Source organism: Lactuca serriola, chromosome 8 (genome assembly GCF_051521515.1).
Source record: "Lactuca serriola cultivar US96UC23 chromosome 8, Lser_US96UC23_V15, whole genome shotgun sequence".
Lineage (NCBI taxonomy): Eukaryota > Viridiplantae > Streptophyta > Magnoliopsida > Asterales > Asteraceae > Lactuca > Lactuca serriola.
In genome coordinates this window covers 101106705-101128416 of record NC_136415.1, presented here as the reverse complement: position 1 = coordinate 101128416, position 21712 = coordinate 101106705, and the positions used below count along the sequence as shown (strand labels likewise).

At 38.5% G+C, this 21712-nt stretch overlaps 1 protein-coding gene across 1 annotated transcript; it reads right to left on the bottom strand.

Annotated features, from left to right (window-relative positions):
* Nucleotides 1-20177: 20177 nt before the first annotated feature.
* On the bottom strand, nucleotides 20178-21456 carry LOC145066586 (putative xyloglucan endotransglucosylase/hydrolase protein 23). Its single transcript, XM_079013881.1, has 3 exons — nucleotides 21091-21456; nucleotides 20796-20989; nucleotides 20178-20684 (listed from the first exon to the last, which is right to left on the bottom strand). The coding sequence occupies exons 1-3, from the start codon at nucleotides 21373-21375 to the stop codon at nucleotides 20300-20302; spliced, it is 864 nt and encodes a 287-aa protein (XP_078870007.1). The 5' UTR covers nucleotides 21376-21456; the 3' UTR covers nucleotides 20178-20299.
* Between the last annotated feature and the right edge of the window lie 256 nt (nucleotides 21457-21712).

Below are 21712 nucleotides of genomic sequence, written 5' to 3'. Positions count from 1 at the left end.
CAATAGTCTTTGTGACTTTTTGTGCCATGACATTACGAAAAGGATCATTGGATAAAATGTTAGAAACTAACATATTCTATAAGTGGCAAGAATTTGATATTCTTTCACTTATGAAAAAGGATTTGGAGTTGTGAAATGAGTATGATTGGAAATGTGTTCATTTGATCTATTTCACAAAGTAAGAACCATAGGTAAACATTATGTGCATGATAAGAGCATCGGACAAGTGTTGTAATAATTCAAGTAAAAAGTTGATTAACCGAAACAACAAATAATGAGTAATCGATATGGTGATAAATAAAAGGTGTTTTATTTATACTCAAAGGTTTGAGGCCATATAGGATTATTATTATCCTTGTGTTTCACTTTGCATGTTTTGACTTCCTGAATAATATACTTGGTTTAGAACAGTCAAATTATTTGAACGGGCCACAGTCATTTATATGTTGGAAGTAGGTATGAATAAAGATTGTCGTGAATTTGTGTGTGGATTGTCTAAAGAGCATTAGACATAAGCAAATGTTTGCTGCAACGTTCATGAGTGCTTATGAATGTGATTTGAGCATTGGATTAAACCCACGCTCACTTGGATCACTCCATGAAACCGAGACGTGTGAGTTGTATCTTGCAAATCGGTTGCACTTTGATAATATGTAAATGCACCAGTAACATAGTGTCATAAAACATATTGTTGTGTGTGATTCGGTGAGTGAGTGCAAGCGAGCATTGAATCAAAGTTTATACGTTCCTTTTATCCAAAGAAGGATAAAAGCGATATCTTTGGGCCCCTCGATGATTTAGCGAAGACAAACGTAAATGCTCAGCCGGGCTAGGGCTAATTTGATTTGTTCAATTAGTCAGTCGTCATAAATCGGAAGTCGATAAATGGTACAGAGAGAATGATTAGAAATCATGTCTTATACGATATCTAGAATGGAGGAATATATGATCCCTTATCTAAAGGACACGCGTATCTGATAGGATCAAAGTTGACAGCGGCTTTGGAAAGCGACGATTGCAGATCAGGATCTGAAGTCATATGCAGAATAGTTATTAGACTTATCCAAGTGGGAGACTGTTGGATTAGTGTCTAAGTCCATAACTATTTTGGTATGTACTTGACCCGATGGTGCATGGTCCTTTTGCGTTGCCTTCACAAAAGCAACTTGATAGGATGAATTATGGAGAGAAAGGATTAAATATGATTTATTAATATATTATGGGAATAATATATTAAAGGAAAAATCATATTGTTTAATTAATATTAGTCAAGAATTAATAAGAATTAAGTTTGTGACTAAAAGAGATTAATTAAACTTAAGGGACTGGAATTGTAATTATAAGATAATTGCAATTGGGCTATGGATTGCCTTATATTATAAGGTTGGACGAATTCTTTGGGGAAACCCATTGGAAATCGTCCAAGGCCTTTAAGGAAAGGAGTCCATGGGTTGCTTAGGGCTTAAGCATCAAAATCAGGGTTTCCTTATTATATAACCCTAATAGCCTCACTATATGTAGAACCCTTATGCTCCAAAAACATGGTGAACAAATTATCTAGGGTTTCCACACGTTTTTTGAGAGCCTCCTTCTCTTCTCTTCTTCATCCTGTTACTCTTGGTGTTTGTGAATCATTAGAGGAGTGACATTTGTGACTCTAAGCTTTCTAAAATCATTACAAGGAGGATTTGAGATTGTTATTGCTACATAACAATCAAGGTATTATCTAAACCCTAATTATATGTTATATTGATTATCATATGCTAGATCTAGGGTTTATAGTCTTGGATAAATTGCATGTACAATAGAGAAACCTAGATCCAAGCATTAGGGTTTGTATGAGCACATATGATGTTCTTATGACTAAAACCCATCAGCAACTGGAGTAGCAACCTACGAAACAATCCGAGAAGCAACCTGAGGAAGAAGATGAGAAGTTTACTGAGGATATTCCTATTCTAGTAGATGAAACCACCAATCGAGAGGGGGAAGTTACTTATAAAAAAGTCTTCCCTATGAAGAAAACTAAGATATAGTCGAAGGTAACAAAGTGTGGAGTTATGCTTATAAGAGTTTCGAATCCTACTTCTCCAAACTCAAAAAAGTGAAAGGCGTTAGAAGTTGTCCAAATGTTGAAGAAGTTTAAGCCTTCAGTTGATGACATACAGATGGAGAAAGTTATAGTTGAAACGAATGAGGATAGTGAAGAGATAGTTGATGCAATGGATGGTTCATTTTGTATTTCACACAGAAAGGGATCCTGTGTCAAATCGAATTTTGATGAGAAAAGTACTCCTTATGTCAATGCGGATATTTTTGATATTGATGCAAACATCAATTCTGGTGAATGTCCAAGCACTTCACTCCCTGAGAAGACGAAATTCATGCCACCTAAGGTTTTGCATTTTGAGTCCAATATGGAGGAGGACAAAACTTCAAACATCGATGCGAACTTATCTAATACGGACATAAATGTTAACATCGGTGATGGGAGAACAACCATCAAAACTTCAACCATTGGTACTACAACCATTGAATCCATTGTTGTTCCACCATCAACACCTTCATCACCACCTGCTACTTCTATGATTCTTCCTACTTACACTTTTGGGGTTTCTCCAACTTTTGACAAAGTTATGCAAGAGCCAATTACAACTCTATTTTCATCTCAGTTAACTGAAGTTGAACAAGTTCTTATTGAAGAAGAAAATGATGATGATGTGATGGTTACTTTTTCTAACTTGGAGTTCAATCTAGAAGAGGATGATGTGCTTGATAATGCAATTATGTCGGGTAAAAAATTCAAATATCTCAACCGTAAGAAGGATTTGATTTTCAATTTTTGAATGATAATGCTAGGAAGTCATCGGTTAGTGGTGTTGTGGTCTAATATCTCTTAAAAGCTCAAGAGTCTCGCACATGAACTCTTATTGAAGATGTTGATAAACGAATAGATGAAAGGATGGCTACTCAGTCTCATACTTTCGATTCTAAAGTAAAAAAATTATGAGATACTGCTCGTGACCGTCATGGGACTTTTAAAAAGATGGTGATTGATTTCTAGGATTCCATTTAGTTGAAGATCAAAGATTTCAATGAGTTATTTTCGAAGGAGGCTCATAAGCTTGACACGTTTTGTGTTTCCTTTACTAAAAAGGTTGATGTGTTGATGGGAGCAAAGACTTAACTTGTGGAGGATCTTATTTCATTCAATAAAGACTATTTTGATGGTTTGAAGTTAAAGTATGAAGCAGATGGGAAATGCTTGAGAAATTGAGAAATCTATTTCTGGCTTTCAAGGTACTTTGTTAAAAATTAATCTTTCTTCATAATCTTCGTTTTCTCAAGAATCTATATATTTTATGGTTTTGTTTATTAGTCCGATTTTAAAACAGAGTTGGACTCCTATAATTGATATGTTTCTTCGACTACCAACCAATGCTCCACGTTCTGCGAATGAGTCACAAAGGGGAAAAAGGGGGTTGGTTCGTCAAAAGGACTAGGTGGGAAAATTCTGGTCTACTCCGGTTCCTACTTCACTACGCGTGAAACCAGCGATATCATCTTCAATAACAACTACAATGAAATATCCTCATGTCAATGTTTATTTGTTAAAGCTTCCAAAAAAAGGGATATATATAGTGGTGAGGGAGGTTCATGTTTTATTGGTAAGGGAAGAGTGTTCATGTTAAACCTTCTGCTAAAGAAAAGAAAAGATTGCATGAGATTGTGATGGAAAGGTTGATACAGGTGAACAAAATCATGAATCAAAGAGTTAATGATCCTCCAGGTCTGGAGAAAGGTGATCCAAACAAGACTTGGCTTTATGAGAAAATCGGAATAATAGTTCTTGAGAAAGTAGAAGAATTTTTCAAGAGGGCCAAGAAGAGTTATGATACAAAACCTTTGGATTTCAATCAACCTGATTTCCCCATAAATCAATTGATGTTCTCTTTTAGTCAGTTCAAGCTTGCTAAGAACTTCAATGACCAAGATGAATACAAGGAGTTGAAAATTCTCTTTCATGTGGTTCATGGAAAAAGCAAAGAAACTTTTTGGTATTTTGTGAAGATAGTGATAGTTATATCAATTATCCCTGATGTTTAGTTTCAAGGACTTATGAAAACTTATGATACACGGTTTTAGAGCTAAAAATGTGGAGTTTGAATTCACAATTGTTGACTTTCTATTGATGAATCTCAACGACCTCATCATAGTTTCAAATATTTTGTGTGATGTGGATACTTCACAAGTTCCTGAGGAGAATCGAAATGCATTTGGCATTGGATATGCTCATATCAAAGTCTCCTGGATTGATACTATTCTTATTTGGCAGAAACTAACATTGATCTTGCCACAACAATCAACAATTCATCAAAAGTTCGAAAAGCATTGGTGAAGGGGAAGCTTAATATTGATGAATTTGAAGATGGGAAGATAATCCATAAACCCTTTGGAAATGTTTTCCAAGGAAAGAAAAAGAAGGTCATAATAAGAAGTATCTCTTTGGTACTGATGATTTGGAGAGGTACATGAACTCTCGGTTTTTGAATATTTTGCTTCGCATCAACAAATGTCAGAAAAAAAAATAATGAAGATAGGGCGGAGATTCAAAAGATCATTATTTGGTACACGGATATAAGGAGGGTGTTATTGTAGACAATGAATACACTTGCTTGAAGATTTGACTTTTCTCACAAAGGGGAAGAATATTATGTCGAAAGTTATTGTGAGAGTCGAATGTAATATCTTTAGTCAAAAGTGTCTATAAATAGCAAAATTCTACATGAACTTTGTTATCTTAATGTATTTACAAGGCATAAGATAGTTTTGTATTGTCATGTCTAGTCCTTGTATTTTTTGGTCCGTGGGTACCCTATAAATAGGGTAAGTACTTAGGGGTTAGGGTAAGAACTTTTGTATAAGTATAATATATTTGTACTCACATTCTCTCTATACATTTTCGGACATATATTAAGCTGAAAACTAGATCTTATTTAGATCTACGTGTTCTTACTTGCTTTTCTTAATCGATTGACTTAAACACATTTTTTTAACTCTCTTCATGATGTTCGTTAACTATTAAGCGAATATGTTAAGTTTCATTCCAAGAAGATTAAATAGTTTTAAAATGTTTGATATGGCCCTATTGCACAACTCTCATTTGAGTCCAACCGTTGTTGTGCAGGATATTGCAGTCAAATGATTGTTTAATCCTTGTTCCATGTAATTGTATTCGTAAGATAGTAAGTTGATGTTGGTAGAAGTTTCTTTCGCAACTAATAGCAGGGTGCGGTGAGTATTCCAAGTGATCTTTGAAGAGTGCTAGTGTGTGCTAGTGTGAACACTTGCCTATGAGGAAATCTAAGGTGGGAATCTAGGGAATTGGTGGTGAGTTTTCTAAGTATATGGGTGTACTGATACACCTAGCAGTGGTGGACCTCCAAGAAAAGAGTTAAAGTATTCTAGTGTGTGCATATTCATGAGAAGAATCCTAGAAAGAGAGTCTTGGAAGAGAGGTAGTTAGTGGTTATGGGGGCGTGGGTATCAGTGGTTCATAGTGGTCATGTGTAGTGACTTAGGAAATTTGAGACAATTCTTGCAACACATACGGATAGGTGTGGAAGGTAGTATGGGACTGTAAAATTGAAAGCATAAGATCCAAACGAGAATCAGGAAGGGTCGACAAGGTTTCTAAGGAGCTAGTAGAGGGTAGATAGTATGGTATAGCACTAGCATTAATTGTAGTTGTCTATATCACTATCGGCCTATCAGCTATGATTGCTCATGATGAGTCAGGTAATTGATTGGGCCTTAGTGTTCATGGCAGTTTGGGTCTGAATGGTGTACACCTGTGTGAGTTAGTTGATTCAAAGATCTCGAGGGCCTTGCTCGGATTAGTGCCAGAATGATTTGCGGGACTCAAGAAGGAAATCATTGTGATGATTGAATTAAGGAATACAACCTAAGGCTAGGTGATAAATGGTTTCAGATGTCATTTGCTAGGAAAGAGTTGTGTTTTTCCAATCTCTCATGCTCGAGGGAGAAGATATCAGATGTGTGTTAGTTGAAGGAGATGGTATTCTCATCATCAATGTCTGCTATAAGAGAGTAAAGTTTGGTTCGTAGTAAATTATCTCTGTTTCGCAATGAGGGAATTTTTGAAACTTGGTTGTTCTTGTGGTTCGATGGCCAAGGTAAAGTACATGTTACAAGTGAAATATGTAATGCATATTCGAGAAGGTCTTGTGTATCTGAGGAAACATCAAGTTATTTCTATTTTGGGTATGAGAGTTTTGTAGATATTTAAGTTTTTAGGAGCTATTTTTTAAGCATATGTAAGGGATTCTTGAAGCTTCAAAGAGGAGGATGAGGTTTTTGATCGATTCTCAAAATACAAGGTTTATGTACATATGTTTAGTTCGTAAGTGCCTGATTAATCTAATGGAATTATGATTAAATTTGCTAAGTTCGAGTTGGAGATGTTGGGGAACGTGTTTGAGGTCTTAATATGAGATATAGAGTATCCTTATGATTATTCTAAGAATCGTCTTATGATGTGCTATGCATTTTGAGATTCAAGTAGAGCATGTACATAGGTAATTCGGTCTGAGGGTTTAATGTTTTAGGCATCAATTGATGACGGTTTTAACACTAAGTGGGGTAGAATAGGGTATTCAGCTTAGAGGATCATTGACCGATCCGATTCTATGATTTCAGCATACTATGTCAGAGGAATCAATAGTTCATGTATGCTAGATTTTGGTTCGGGATTATTGCCACATGTGGAATAGAAGTGGGTTACCATCAAAGTGTTTGTGGTTAGGAACTTTTCTCGTTGTGTTCCTCAATGATCTGCCGGAGTCCTCCATGGATGCAAAGAATTTAAGGTTTACACAGATCGTGGGTTCAGAGCAAGTTGTCGTTAAGTGTAGGTGTAACACCCACAGATTCGGGCTAGTCAATTTAAGTATTATAATCGTGAAAATTGACTTTTTGATAGAATATTATTTAGGATAAATAAGCTTAACCAAAGTTATAGTTTATGTGACAAGGATTCCATGCATATAAAGAACGCCTAAATCTAACTTTGTAAAAGGAAGTTATGATTTTTCTAATATTTCAGCGTAGCAGTATACAGCTCAGAAACCGAAATTGAGAATGGTCGATTGTTAGGAAAAAGAATCTAAACGAGAGTTGAAGATCTCATCAATACCTATCCTTTGATATAAATACATTCAAGAATGGATGTCATATAATTGAGTTATGAATTTTTAACGGACTTTAACAGTCTAAGTCTATTAAAAATATAACTTTAAAAATTAAGTCAAAATTAGCCAACGAAGTCTAAATCAAAGTTGTTCTCATCGATAGCTACGTGTGGATATAAAACTCGTCGGAGATGGAGCTCGTATGATAAAGATACGAATGTTATAAGAAACAAATATTCTCCACGTATGCCCGCGCACACAGACAGTTTGCGCTGCGTGCACTGTCACTCCACCCTGAATACGACACATGATACCATGTAGAAAATGATACATCATCACTTCTGACCAAATTCATGGCGCCTAGGGGACATATGTGCGGCATGCAGACCAAATTTAGCTATAAAATAGTTGTCGAAATTCAGTCCATTCTTACACCCTCAAAAATTTCTCTCTCAATTTCTCTCAAATTTTAAGCCCTTTCCCCTTAAGTTTTAGTCATCCAAGCCCTGCGGTGTCTGATAGCCGCTGAGTAGAAGCTCTCGAGTCATAGTTATGCCTGCTTAATTCCTAGTTTTCATTTGTGTAATTTGTAAGTTAAGCTACACTTATTTTATTCAAGTGTAACCTTTAACTATACTTATAGTCGTTATTATGTACCTATACATAATATTTACTACTAATTCAAAGTCATTATAGTGATTGATCTACTATAGGGGATGTGTCTAGGCTGGATATAATGAGGCGTTTAAAGTGGGATTTCCAAACAGTATACTTTGTATACCAAACAGATCCTACCTCTGATATGATCCTACATGGTTGTTCCTTAATGAATAGATCTTGATATAGACATTGTAATTAGTGAGTAATCTAGACTATCATTAGGCACCAGGAATATAAGACTAAGAATTATTGCATCCGTGTCTAGGTCACGTCAGAAGAAAATTCAAGGATTTTGGTGAAACGCTGCCAAATTCTCTTGCCACCCACCTAAGCCAAGTGAGCGTATAGTTACTTTCAGCTTACACATAGATATCAAGTATTTAATATGCTTAACTGCTCTATCTGTTTACTTAATGAATTCCTGAAATATGTGCAAAATTAGATAATGATTTTACTATAAGTAATTATATATTTAATTTATCATACTTATATTGTATTCAGTAAAAAGGGTAGAGAGAAACCAAAAGAGACAAGATAGTAATTTGCAAGCTCAAGATATGAGATAAAACCTAGAGACCATAAGAAAAATGAGACTAAGAGTAAGAGATCATAAGAGTTGAGACATTAATGGTGAGAAACCACAAGAGAAAGAGATATTAGTGATGAGAGACCATGAGAGAAAGAGATATCAGTGGTGTGAGAGTAAAAAAGAAAGAGATACCAGTACTTTTGTACCACCGAGAGAAGTCATCTATGTAACACTTGGTCCAGGTATGAAATAAATATATCAATTTTCAAGTTTTTGGAATGCAATTCGATGAGTTGGGAGGCTCCAACTCATCGTGTAGAGAGCTTTCCAGCCGCGTATCTTTTAGGGTCTACTCGACGAGTTGGAATGTCCCAACGTTCCGAGTTGAAGGCTGAACATGAAACCCTAAATTTTAGGGTTTGCACCCTATTTAAAGGCCTTAAGCCTCATTGTTAGCCTCCCTAATCGCCCCCTTTGTCCAGAGAAACCCTAGTTCGTGTTTCATCCCTCATTTTGTGTGTGTGAGCTTGGAGTGTGATTTTTGGTGCTCTTTTGGAAGGAACTTGAAGCTTGAAGAGTGTTGATTGATAGGAAGGTTGTAGATCTGGTGTCTACATTGTTGTGGCAATCATTGTGAGGTATAAAGTTGATACCTTGGCCTTTTATTGCTTAGATCTCCTTCTATAGAAGTATTTTGCCATTTTTGGTTCATATTAGATTCATTTTTGGAATGATGCATTACTTGAGGTTGCCACTTTAGATCTTGATGTTTTGTGGCCTCTTGGGCCTAAGGTATAGTTTGTTATTCGACAATCTATTTGATCATGTTCTATGTATAATTTACATGCATAGGGCAACCAATTATGATTGATTTGAGTTCTGGATTGATGGGGTTGAGCAAATCTTAGGATAATCTAGGATTTGAGTTATACGGTAGCGTGTGCGATATGTTTTGTTCTGGGACGAATTAGAGTTTTTATGTAGAGCCTTGGGGAAGGTACATGTAGGTGTGGAAGGTAGTATTGGGCACGTACTACTGAATTTACATGACATGTACCCAAACCAATGTTAGATCTGGAAGCTCTAAGGAGACCAGTGCGGAGGAATCCCCCTTTTGAATATCTTGATCATTTTTTTGTGTGGTATTTCTTTTCAGTTAAGAATGGTGGTGACACATCATGGAGCAGGGGGGGTCAAGATCAGGATCTGGGTTGTGCTATGGTACTAAGCTTATTGACGAGAGGCTATGCGAGCTTATTGCAGCCGAGCTTACGAGGGGCATACTTGATGGTACCCCAGTGATTTTTGGGACCGTAAGGAGGGGATGAAGGAGATCATGGAGGAGTGGCTCAGGTATTTTCTAGCCGAGATTGTTGTGGGCTAGGTCGGGGCCCAAACTCCCTCGTTCCGGGAGTTCAAGGCATGAGGGGTACCTGAGTTCTTCGGGTTCAGGGACCCCATAGTTAGTCAACGATGGGTGACAGACATGGATAATGCCCAATGCACGAGCACTTGCCCCAAGGCGGAAAAAGTGGGGTTTGCTTCGTGTATGTTGAGGGATCGATCCAGGGACTGGTTGGAGGAGGTGACTCACTAGGTGGGATCAAGTGGAGAGGCTGAGATATCATGGGAGGAGTTTGTCAGGTGTTTTGATTTGGAGTTTGCACCATCCATTGAGGTGAAAAGGTTAGTAAGTGAGTTCTAGGAGCTGCAGCAGACCACCGAGACTGTGGTGGAGATCACTGCCAACTTTCGGGAATGAGCATTGTTGATTTCGCATTATGTTACAGATGAGGATATGAGGACGATGAGGTATCATTCCATGTTTCGGGATGATATTCGTGAGTTCGTGAGCCTTTGGGGTGCAAAGCCATGAATTAGATGGTGACGAGTCGCACTTTTCACTTGACTACCAAGGAGGCTCGGGCAACGCCACACGTCGTCGGTGGTATGTAATTTATTTTCTTGCTTGATATTAATTTGTATATGGACCTTTTTGATCAATGGTATATCGACTCATTTTCTTTTCGACTCGGGAGCTACCTGATCGTTTGTATCTCTTACGCTTAGCAAGAAGTTTCGGGATGCTCTGGGGACTTTGGGTTCACCGCTTAAGGTTGAGATTGTGGATGACCGCACTGTGAGTGTTGTGAGGGTATATTGAGACTATGTCTTGAATGTGTTTGGGAAGAGGTTTTGTGTCGATCTGGTTCCGATACCGTTGAGAGAACTAAAGGTGATCATCAGAATGGACTGATTGGGGGCTAATGGGGCATTGATAGACTACGAGCACCAGCTGGTGAGAGTTCAAACCCCAAGTAGATGAGAATTGGTTATTCTTGCAGAGAGGACCTCGATCAGATTTGTTCGGGATTTTTGGCATATATCTCGGATACGAGGGTTGAGACCACGATAGATTTGGGCAATATGACGGTTGTATGGGATTTTATGGATGTCTTTCCCAAGGTGTTTCATGGGGTGCCTCCGGAGAGGCAAGTAGAGTTTTGCATTGATCTAGTGCCAGGTGCCGCTCTGATAGCTAAGGCACCATACCGGCTAGCTCTGCCTGAGATGCAGGAGCTGTCTATGCAGCTTCAAGAGCTGCTAGATCAAGGGTTTATCCGTCCGAGCAGTTCTCCATGGGGAGAATTGATCCTTTTTGTAAAGAAGAAGGAAGGGACACACATGATGTGCATCGATTATCGGGAGTTGAACAAGCTAACGGTGAAAAACCGTTATCCGCTCCCGAGGATCGATAATTTGTTCGATCATCTGCAGGGTGCATCTTTGTTTTCTAAGATTGATCTTTGGTCGGGGTACCATCAAATGAGGACTAGGTATGAGGATATACCGAAGACAGCTTTCAGGACGTGGTACGGTCACTACGAATTTGTGGTGATGCCATTCGAGCTCACCAATGCCCCAGCAGTGTTCATGGACCTCATGAACATGGTATATAGGCCGATGTTGGATCGGTATGTGATTGTTTTTATCGCTGATATCTTGGTCTATTCTAAGACCACGGAGCAGCACGAGCAATACTTGAGGAAGGTGTTGGAGACACTGAGGATAGAACGAATTTATGCAAAGTTCTCAAAGTGCAATTTCAGGTTGCGTGAGGTGCAGTACCGGCTAGCTCTGCCTGAGATGCAGGAGCTGTCTATGCAGCTTCAGGAGCAGTTAGACCAAGGTTTATCCGTCCGAGCAGTTCCCCATGGGGAGCACCAATCATGTTTGTAAAGAAGAAGGACGCGTCACATAGGATGTGCATCGATTATCGAGAGTTGAACAAGCTAACGTTGAAAAACCGTTATCCGCTCCTGAGGATAGATGATTTGTTCGACCAGCTGCAAGGTGCATCTTGGTTTTCCAAGATTGATCTTTAGTCGGGGTACCATCAGATGAGGATTAGGGATTACGATATACCGAAGACAACTTTTAGGATATTGTACGGTCACTACGAGTTTGTAGTGATGCCATTCGGGCTCACCAATGCCCCAACAGTGTTCATGGACCTGATGAACATGGTGTGTAGGCAGATGTTGGATCGGTCTGTGATCGTTTTTATCGATGATATATTAGTCTATTCTAAGACCAAGGAGCAGCACGAGCGACAGTTAAGGGAGGTATTGGAGACACTGAGGATGGAACGACTTTATGCCAAGTTCTCAAAGTGTGATTTCTGGTTGCGTGAGGTGTAGTTTTTGGGGCACATCATCAACCAAGAGGGTATTTTGGTTGATCTAGCCAAGATTGAGTCAATGATGCGATGGGAAATATCGAAGAATACATCTAAGATTTAAATCTTCTTGGACCTAGCAGGGTACTACTGGAGATTTATTCATGATTTCTCCAAGATCGTCGTGCCTTTGACTTGCTTCACCAAAAAGAATGTGATTTTTCGGTGGGGCCCAGACCAACAGTTGGCTTTTAAGACCTTGAGATAGAGATTATGTGAGGCCCCGATTTTAGCACTATCCGAGGGATTGGACGATTTGGTGGTGTATTGTGATGCGTCGATCTTGAGGTTGGGGGCGGTTTCGATGCAGAGAGGGCATGTGATCGTGTACGCCTCGAGGCAGATGAATCCTCATGAGTCGAATTACCCCACTCACGACCTGGAATTGGGGGCGATTGTGTTTGCCCTCAAAAGCTGGATGCGTTACTTGTACGGAGTTCGGTGCACCACCTTTAACCACAAAAGTTTGAAGTATTTGCTGGATCAGCAAAACCTGAACATGCAGAAAAGGAGGTGGTTGGTTGTACTGAAGGATTATGTTTGCGAGATCTTGTACCACACGGGGAAGGCCAATGCGGTGGACGATTCCTTGAGCCGCAAGGCGGCGAGTGCTCCGATTAGGGATTTTTGTTTGAGGATGACGATCATTTCCCCCTTTTCGGATATGATCAAGGAGGATTAGGTGTAGGGTTTGAAGAAAGAGAACTAGAAGATAAAGCGGATTCAGGGTCAGATTCCCTTGTTTGTTCGGGATGGTCGAGGTCTTTCGACTTAATGTGGCTGGGTATGGGTACCGGTATCTGGGGGTGTGAGACAGAAGATCTTGGAGGAGGCACACAAGTCCAAGTTTTCTATTCATCCGGGGGCTACAAAAATGTACAGAGATCTGAGGTTCAGTTACTGGTGGCCCTCCATGAAGTGAGAGGTCGCTTGGTTTGTGGAGCAGTGCTTGACTTGTAGGAAGGTCAAGGCCGAACATGAGAGCCCTCACAACAATGTTCAGCCGCTACCCATTCCCATGTGGAAATGGGAAGAGATCACCATGGACTTCATCACGACGTTACCGAGGACGGTGAGGGGTGTGGATGCCAGTTTGGTTATTGTGGATAGATTGAGGAAGAGTGCCCATTTTATTCCGATCTCCGAGAGAATCTCTACTGAGAAATTAGCAGATATCTATGTACGAGAGGTGGTAGTCAGGCACGGAGTGCCAGTATCTGTGGTCTCGGACCATGATCTCCGATTCACCTCGAGGTTCTGTAGGAAGTTTCATGAAGAATTGAGCACCCAGTTACATTTCAACACCGCTTACCACCCTCAGGCCGATGGTCAGAGCGAGCGGACGATCCAAACGCTTAAGGATATGCTGCGGGCATGCATATTGGATATAAGAGGGAGTTAGGATACATACCTCCCACTAGCATAGTTTTCATATAACAATAGTTATCATACTATTATCGATTGACCCTCGTTTGAGATGTTGTATGGTCAGAGGTTAAGGACCCCCATTTTGTTGGGGTGAGATTAGGAACCGAGTCATGGGAAGCACCGAGGTGGTGCTTAAGACTATCGAGTTAATTCAGAAAGTGTGCGACAGGCTACGGGTCGCGCAGAGCCGTCAGAAGAGCTATGCTGACCGGCGTCGCTCGGATCTCGAGTTCCAGGTGGGAGACTTTGTTTTGCTAAAAGTGTCACCATGGAAGGGTGTCATTAGGTTTCGGAAGATGGCAAGTTAGGGCCTCGGTTTATTTGTCCGTGTAGGATTTTTGCCCAAGTGGGCAAGGTGGCTTACCGTTTGGTCCTGCCAGACGAGCTTAGCCAGATTTACAACACCTTCCATGTGTCTCAACTTCAGAAGTGTGTCACTGACGAGGCCGCAATTATTTCTTTGGACGACATTCAGGTGGATGAGAGTCTGAACTAAATTGAGAGGCCCATTTTGGTTTTGGATAGGAAAACTAAGGTTCTTCGTAACAAAGAGCTGAAGTTTGTGAAGGTGCAGTGGAAGCATCGGAGAGGCTCAGAATAGACATAGGAGTCGGAGGATGAGATGCAAGAGCATTACCGAATCTGTTCGCATCAGTGGACTTCGAAGACAAAGTCTATTTCAAGTGGGGGGAAATTTGTAACACTTGGTCCAGGTATGAAATAAATATATCAGTTTTCAAGTTTTTTGAATGGAACTCGATGAGTTGGGAGGCTCCAACTTGTCGAGTGGAGAGTTTTCCAGCTGCATATCTTTTAGGGTCTACTCGACGAATTGCAAGGTCCCAACCCGACGAGTTAAAGGCTGAACATGAAATAATATATGTTTAGGGTTTGCACCCTATTTAAAGGCCTTAAGCCTAATTGTTAACCTCCCTTATCACCCCCTTTATCTAGAGAAACCCTAGTTCGTGTTTCATCGCTCATTGTGTTTATGTGTGTGAGCTTGGAGTGTGATTTTTGGTGCTCTTTTGGAAGGAACTTGAAGCTTGAAGAGTGTTGATTGAGAGGAAGGTTGTAGATCCGGTGTCTACACTGTTGTGGCAACCATTGTAAGGTATAAAGTCTATACCGTTGCCTTTTATTGCGTAGATCTCCTTCTATGGAAGTATTTTGCCTTTTTTGGTTCATATTGGAGTCGTTTTTGGAATGATGCATTACTTGAAGTTGCCATTTTCAGATCTAGATGTTTTGTGGCCCCTTAGGCCTAAAGTCTCAAGCTTTATCAAGCATCGGCCCTCTTCCATGCCCTATGTTCATTAATAAAGCTTTGATGGAGTGTTTTAGCCCTTTAATGCCATGCATCGACGTAAAGTTAGAAACTTTACGTGGTATCTCAACGTTAGGGGACCAGATTTATAGTTTGGGGCATTAGACTCGCTTAAAAGTGACTGAATGAGTTAAGACAAGAAAAACATGACGAAGTATAAGACCCCGGGGGGAGCCCGTGGCAGTTGGATATCAGACCAATGTAGGAGCCCATGGCATTCCAGGTATTGACCATGGGAGAGCCCATGACACATAGGTATAACACCCTAGGGGGAGCCCACGACATCCTGGAGTAAGACCTTGGAGGGTTTCCACGGCATCCTTATATATTTATATGCATGGTTTATGTGATTGATATGGTCGTGTAAATGTGTGGATTATGTGGGTTATGCTCTAGGGAACTCACTAAAGCTTTAGCTTATAATTTTTTGGTTGTTTCAGGTACTTCAGGATCTAAGGGCAAGAGCCCAGCATGATGGCACAACGTGCACTCTTTGGCATTTTATTTGGGACACTCTAGTATTATTAATAATTTATCCGATGTCATAGATTTTGAAAACAAATGTGAATGGAATTTTATATCTTATGGAAATGATTTGGTTATTTAAAATGAAAAAAAAATATTGGAAATTTGGGTTGCTACAATCTAGCAGAGTATAGATAACAACCACGGACTATTCTAGATATTCTAGTGGAACACTAGTAGACTTGCAATTTGTAAGTGTTAATGATTAATCATATTATCTAGGAGTATGGATTGTGTGTTCATTCGAGTACTCTATCCCCCTCATGATTGCCTCACTAACATGAATTGTTGAGGAATCCCTAAGGCAATGTGATCTATTCGTTGTTATAAAAATCCTAAGGATAGATCCCTTGCGATTCTCATTGTAGGATCAAAGAATGAGAATAGGCAATGGGGATTTAATTTGTTTGGCGTGTATACATAAAACAATATAATAATATTATTATGGGTTGAAAACCATATATGCTCACCAGACTCCGATGCCTAACCCACTCAGTTTCTTTGTATCACGAGTAGCGATGTGAAGGTACTGATAGATAATGTAATTATCTACTGAGAGATTCAAGGAGATGTAGATCGTTAGTATATTGAGACTTTGTAAGTATTCGTTTATGCTTATGTTTCTTGTATCAGTTATTACATCGTAGACATTTAAAATATATAATCTTCTGAATTACCTTGATTTTTATATTATATCATGTCTACGATATTTTGGGACCAATTCTGCAATAAAAAATGTTTTAAATAAGCATAAACTAAAATTTTTAAAAAGGCTGTGAAAATTGAGATGTCACAATTTGTATTCAAGGATGCATATGTTGTCCTCGCAACAGAAAATTGATGGGCAATGAACGTGTTGTGGTAAGTAGACCCTTTTGGTAGCTCCAGGTATATGAATGGAGAAGCGTTGCACTACTCTAATTATGCATCGGTTATAGGAAGCATGGTTATCTCGCAATATGGGTTAGTTATCTTTGGTTGAGTTGGGAAATTATGGATCACCCTCAGTGTTCGGTAAGAGTATTTTCACATTGGATTTGTTCAGTATGTGCGAGATCATCGGGTTTAGTCTTCATCATGTTTTCGATCATTTTTATTTCGTTCATCATCAATAGTTGAAGTTATTCGAAGGCTTTAAGTTGTATCAGTTGAAGGTACAATTGATGCGTCGACCTTTCGCAAAATTTTGTAAGGTATACAACTTGATCCATGTGTATGTGTACTCTCGATTGTTTGGTTGTGGAATTGATGTTTCTAGTAGGCTTGAGTTGCCTGTCGTCCATGGCTATTGGGAGTTCGGATATAGGAGCGACACTGATTGGTTTTTAGGCATGTCTGTGGCCTTCGAAAAGTTGAGTTTTTGGTAAGTCAAATGTATAGGGTTGGAATTAGGATTGATTCGATCAGGATTTTGCAACACTTTTGGTTAATTTCTGGAATCCTTTCTGAAATTGGAAGGTTAACTGGTCTTTTGTGGATTTGTGGGATCTGTTCAGCTTCTTTAATGTGTGGGATCTTTTTGTGGTTGTTAGAAGTATGTGTCTAATAGTGGTTGTGGTTCGTCGTTTCTTTCGATTCATCCGTATGTCACCTTTTGGGTAAGGTCACGATTAAGAAGGAACATAGTCGGCGATGACGTTATGTTTTCTCCTAGAGAGTGTGAAATATTGTGTTTTCAAGTTGGAACGAGCGTTCAATTGTCTTTCTTGTTTCTGGTTGGCGCAGTCATGTCCCATTTAATGAAGCATTGGTAGCAGTGGATCATGGAAGAGTGTGTGTTTCAGAATGGTATGGCTCCTGTATTTTGGCAAAGTGTTGAGTGGGATGTTGACTAGGTTCATATCAGTCAGTGGGATGATGGTAGTGTGTCTTTAGGCCCATTGGATGTTGGTGGGGAGTCTTCATGTTTGTGGTTGGGTAATGGCAAGAACGGTGAGGAGTTGTGAGCTTCTCATCCTAATGGATAGATGGGATCACGACGTGGCGTGAGCCATCGTGGATTTCACTTTTATGAGTAGGGCTGACAGTTGTGTAGTGGAGACCTGTGTGTTGGTTTGTTAATCGTGTGGCATAGACGGGTGTTTGAGCAATATAGTGTTTTCACTCGTGGCTTGGTGACCGACAGGTTGGGTCAGGAAGTTGTAAGGTGTTAACTTGCAGGAAAAGCATTATGGTTTATTAGCAGTTCATTATTTGGATTCTTCTTAATCGATTCTTGTTTATTTCATGATAAGGTTTCGTGTGAGTTCTTTCACTATATTACATATGTCATAGTAAGGTACATGCTAGACTAGTTGAGTCTTAGCAAGTGATGGTTTTTATGAGTATTTACAGAGTTGCTAATAACTTCAAGACTGCTGATAGTCCTCAGTACTATTGATAGTCCTAAGGTTGTTGATAACCTATAGTTGTTTAGATTGACATGGGGTAGTGATATGCTGGTAAGAGTACCAGGAGGTCAGTGTTGAGGGTGGTTATAAGTCTCTTGGGTGTTTCAACGGATGATTGTGCACCTAAGCTGTTTTAGGAAATTAAGTGTCATGCGATTTTTGGTTTTGACAATGATTATGCTCGTGGGAGCAGTTGGGTAGTCACAACTTGTCAGGAAATTGTGTGTTATTCTATGTCCAGATGCAGGGCTTTTTATGCAAGGGCTATCACATTTATGGCAATCATGAATATATTACATTTAAATAACATGCACCACATTAAAGGAAATAGTACAAAATCACCAATAATATATTATCACTCTCATTTTCAATCCTGTAACTTAAATAATCAACAAGCTGAAAAGAGAACATTTTATAATAATTGCCCTGGACCTTCATGAATAAAAGCATACTAAATGCTTGCTTCCACCTGGACAAATATGAAGAAATCTTAAAGCCAATGAATAAATCAAACTCCTTATGAGATAGAAACATGTGCAAAAAGAATAGATACATTTGGATTGATACTAATTTTATGGAGTACCTCATTTTGGAGGAACTTGGTGAAGAACCTCTCGGTTTCAATTGTGTCAGTCACTAGGGCTTTAACCGATTCACCACCTCTTTTTTTTCTCTCTCTTTAGGATTTCTACAAAAACTTTATGTGAACTTTTCTAAAGCATGTTATGAACTTATACGAACCAATTTTCAGCATCATTCCGATCAAGTCCTTCCTTAGGAACCTCTCTAATTCCATCTAAAGCACCTATTTTATTAGAAGAAATATGATGAAGAAATGGAGAAGGGTAAAGAAAGAATAAAAATAATTTTATGAAGCCGATTTGAAAAAGATATCCATGGATGCAACCAATTTGAAAGAGAAAGAGATGGAACCTCATATTAGGAACCAATGAGTTTACACATACACAAATCGGTAAAGGAAATTAATAGCACTAGAATAAAAACAACACAAAAATAACCAAAGAACTCACACTCTGCCTATTCCTTTGAGTCTTCCTTCCATCTTCCAAATCTACAATATGCCTTGGTTGAAGCACAAATGGCGATTTATTTCTAGAAAAACAATTTCTTCGAAAATCTGCCATAAAGAAATTAGTTTATGGTTCTAATCTAAACAATTGGTGATCATATTTTCTGACGTTTTTTAGTTATGTTTAGACAATTAGTAACTATATGTGGATTATGGTTGTTTAATTAGATATGTTGGAATATCAATTTTAATGTATTATTAAACTATATTATTAAACGTTTAAACAAATATAGTAATGACATGTGGCGTGAACGTATTTTGTGATGTTATATATTTATATATATATATATATATATATATATATATATATATATATATATATATATATATATATATATATATATATTCACTTTAGTTTGTCTTCTGCATTTGTGTGTGGAAAAAAAACTATTGGATTTTTTTTTATCTTTTATTAACTTAAAAAAAAATATTTCATGACGGAATATTGACAGAAACGTCTATCACGAAAAGTTAGGAGTATCAACCGATAATCTTTCAAAAGATTTCGTTGGTAATCGATCACTAAAAGTGTCCCTCGATAATCCCTCACTAAAAGGTATTTGTAGGGAATTGGTCACTAAATGTGTAAGTCGGTACTCAGTCCTACCCGTTGTTAATTTGGTTGAAGAAGTTCAACAAATTTCGACAGTAATATTTAACCAACAAGACATTTAACGACAAACCTAATTCCGTCGGAAGTTGGTTTACCGACAGATAAAAGCGTCGGTAAGTGCCCAGTTTTCTAGTAGTGTTATTCCAAATATTTGTTATTCAAAAGATCTAGGAATGGGCTTTCACTTCATAGTTTAACAACTCGGGTTGAAATGTCGGATACTAACATTTCATGGCAAGTTGCTTTCAATAAAAAAAGATAGATGTATGTCCTTAGATCTTTGGACAAAATGACAACCACAATTTTCTGTAGGATTTCCCCAGCTACACCGATGGTTCCAACATTGTTTGATCAATAATATAGTATGTAGATTTTCTCATTTAAGATGTCACTAAACGGATTTAACTTTATTAAATTTAAGAAAAATTAAATATCCTTCTATTTTTCATCCTAACAATCCTCATACTAATTTTAAATTTTAAATGACAAGGACAATATTTAGTCACTTTACTTTTTGGATAAAGTAAATTCGTAGAAATATATAGTTAATTTTGAATAACACTCCAGCTTATTATCAACGCAAGAACCTAAACGGAGGATATCATATAAAAGGACACGAAAAATTAAATCACACTAATGAATGCTAACAACAAGACTTCAACCCGTTGTGCAAATTCCAATATTGTTTTGTTTATTCATTGTTGACATGCAAAAAGATTATGAATTCAATTTCCGAATATAATATTAAACACAACAGAAAAATTAATATGTATAAATTCAACTCTCCTTATGCCGATTTGCACTCGGGGGGAAATCCTTGAGGAAATCTCTTGGAATCCGAGCAGTAGTTATAGATCATGTAATTCTTTTGTGCCCATCTTAGTCTCTCCTGCTTCGTATTATCCAACTCCTCTGATAGCCATGCCGGGTTGTCAGAGCCACCGCAAGACGATTTCCCAGAAGACACAACACAAGCATCGGCCTTAAAGTTTCTATATGAAGCAGTGAAGGGAGCTTTACTCCAATCAGTCTTAACAAGCCCACCCCTGGTCGCCCAATCATCAGCATTCCATAAACTAGAGTGTATTCTCATAGGTTGATCTTTTGGAAACGGTACTCCAATCGATTCAGCATTCTTGAACTCCCTAATGGGTGTTCCATCAACAGAAAATCTGAAAAATCGAAAAAGGAACATCAATAAAAGATTGAATAATAGAACAAAATGAACCAGGATAGCTTAATGGCTTATTATATGTATAGTATAAACATACGAAGATACTTACACGATGCTTTTAGGGTTCCAGAGGATAGAATAGGTGTGGAAGTCGGCAGTGGGGTCGAACCAAAGGTAGAATTGCTGCTCTCTATTCCCTTTTCCTTGGCTAAATACATTTGTATGTAGAATGTAAGGATCACCACTCAAATTACCCAAGAACTCGAAGTCAATCTCATCCCAGTTTGACCCCTTCGAAGACAACTGCAAGACAATCACAAAAAACCATGTTTAGTATCTTTTTTGCTTCTCGTTTTTACAAATAGTAAAACTCCCCGAGAGATAAAACTTAAAAAGTAACTTACATAGTAGGCAGTGACAGTGCCAGCAGAGTTTCCAGCTACAAGCTTGAGCTGCATATCGATTTTTCCAAACATATATTCATTTCTTGATTCAAAGCCGGAGCCAGATGAATTATCAAGGGAGAGCGTTAAGAGGTCACCATTGAGTATTTTACCACGGCCGTTACCCCAAGTGATATCAAACTCATTGTAGAAATCAGCGGAGACAATTGAAGTACCCACAAGAAATAGGAGTACCAGGTAGAAACCTGGAAGCCCTGAGGAAGAAGAAGAAGAAGAAAACACCATTTTCAGAAATGTTTGCGTTTCTTTGTTTGGTTAAGTGGATGTGAAGATAGAAGAAGTGAAGATTGTTGTATTTATAGGGTGTTCGAAAGTTTAAGGGAAGATGAGGAGGAAGGTGACCTAAGTAATCTTTAAGTTGGTGAGATGATATATATTGGTTGTAAAACAGCTGGTATGTGGGGGAATAGTATTTTGACGTAGTAGGGAGATGGTGCACTTTTGTTATTCCAGACCAAATAATATTAGTGACGAATGGTGTAGGTCACTTCAACATCGAATCCATCGATACTATAAGAAATGTGGCTTTCACGCGGTTTTAAAATAACCTTTTTTGTTTATT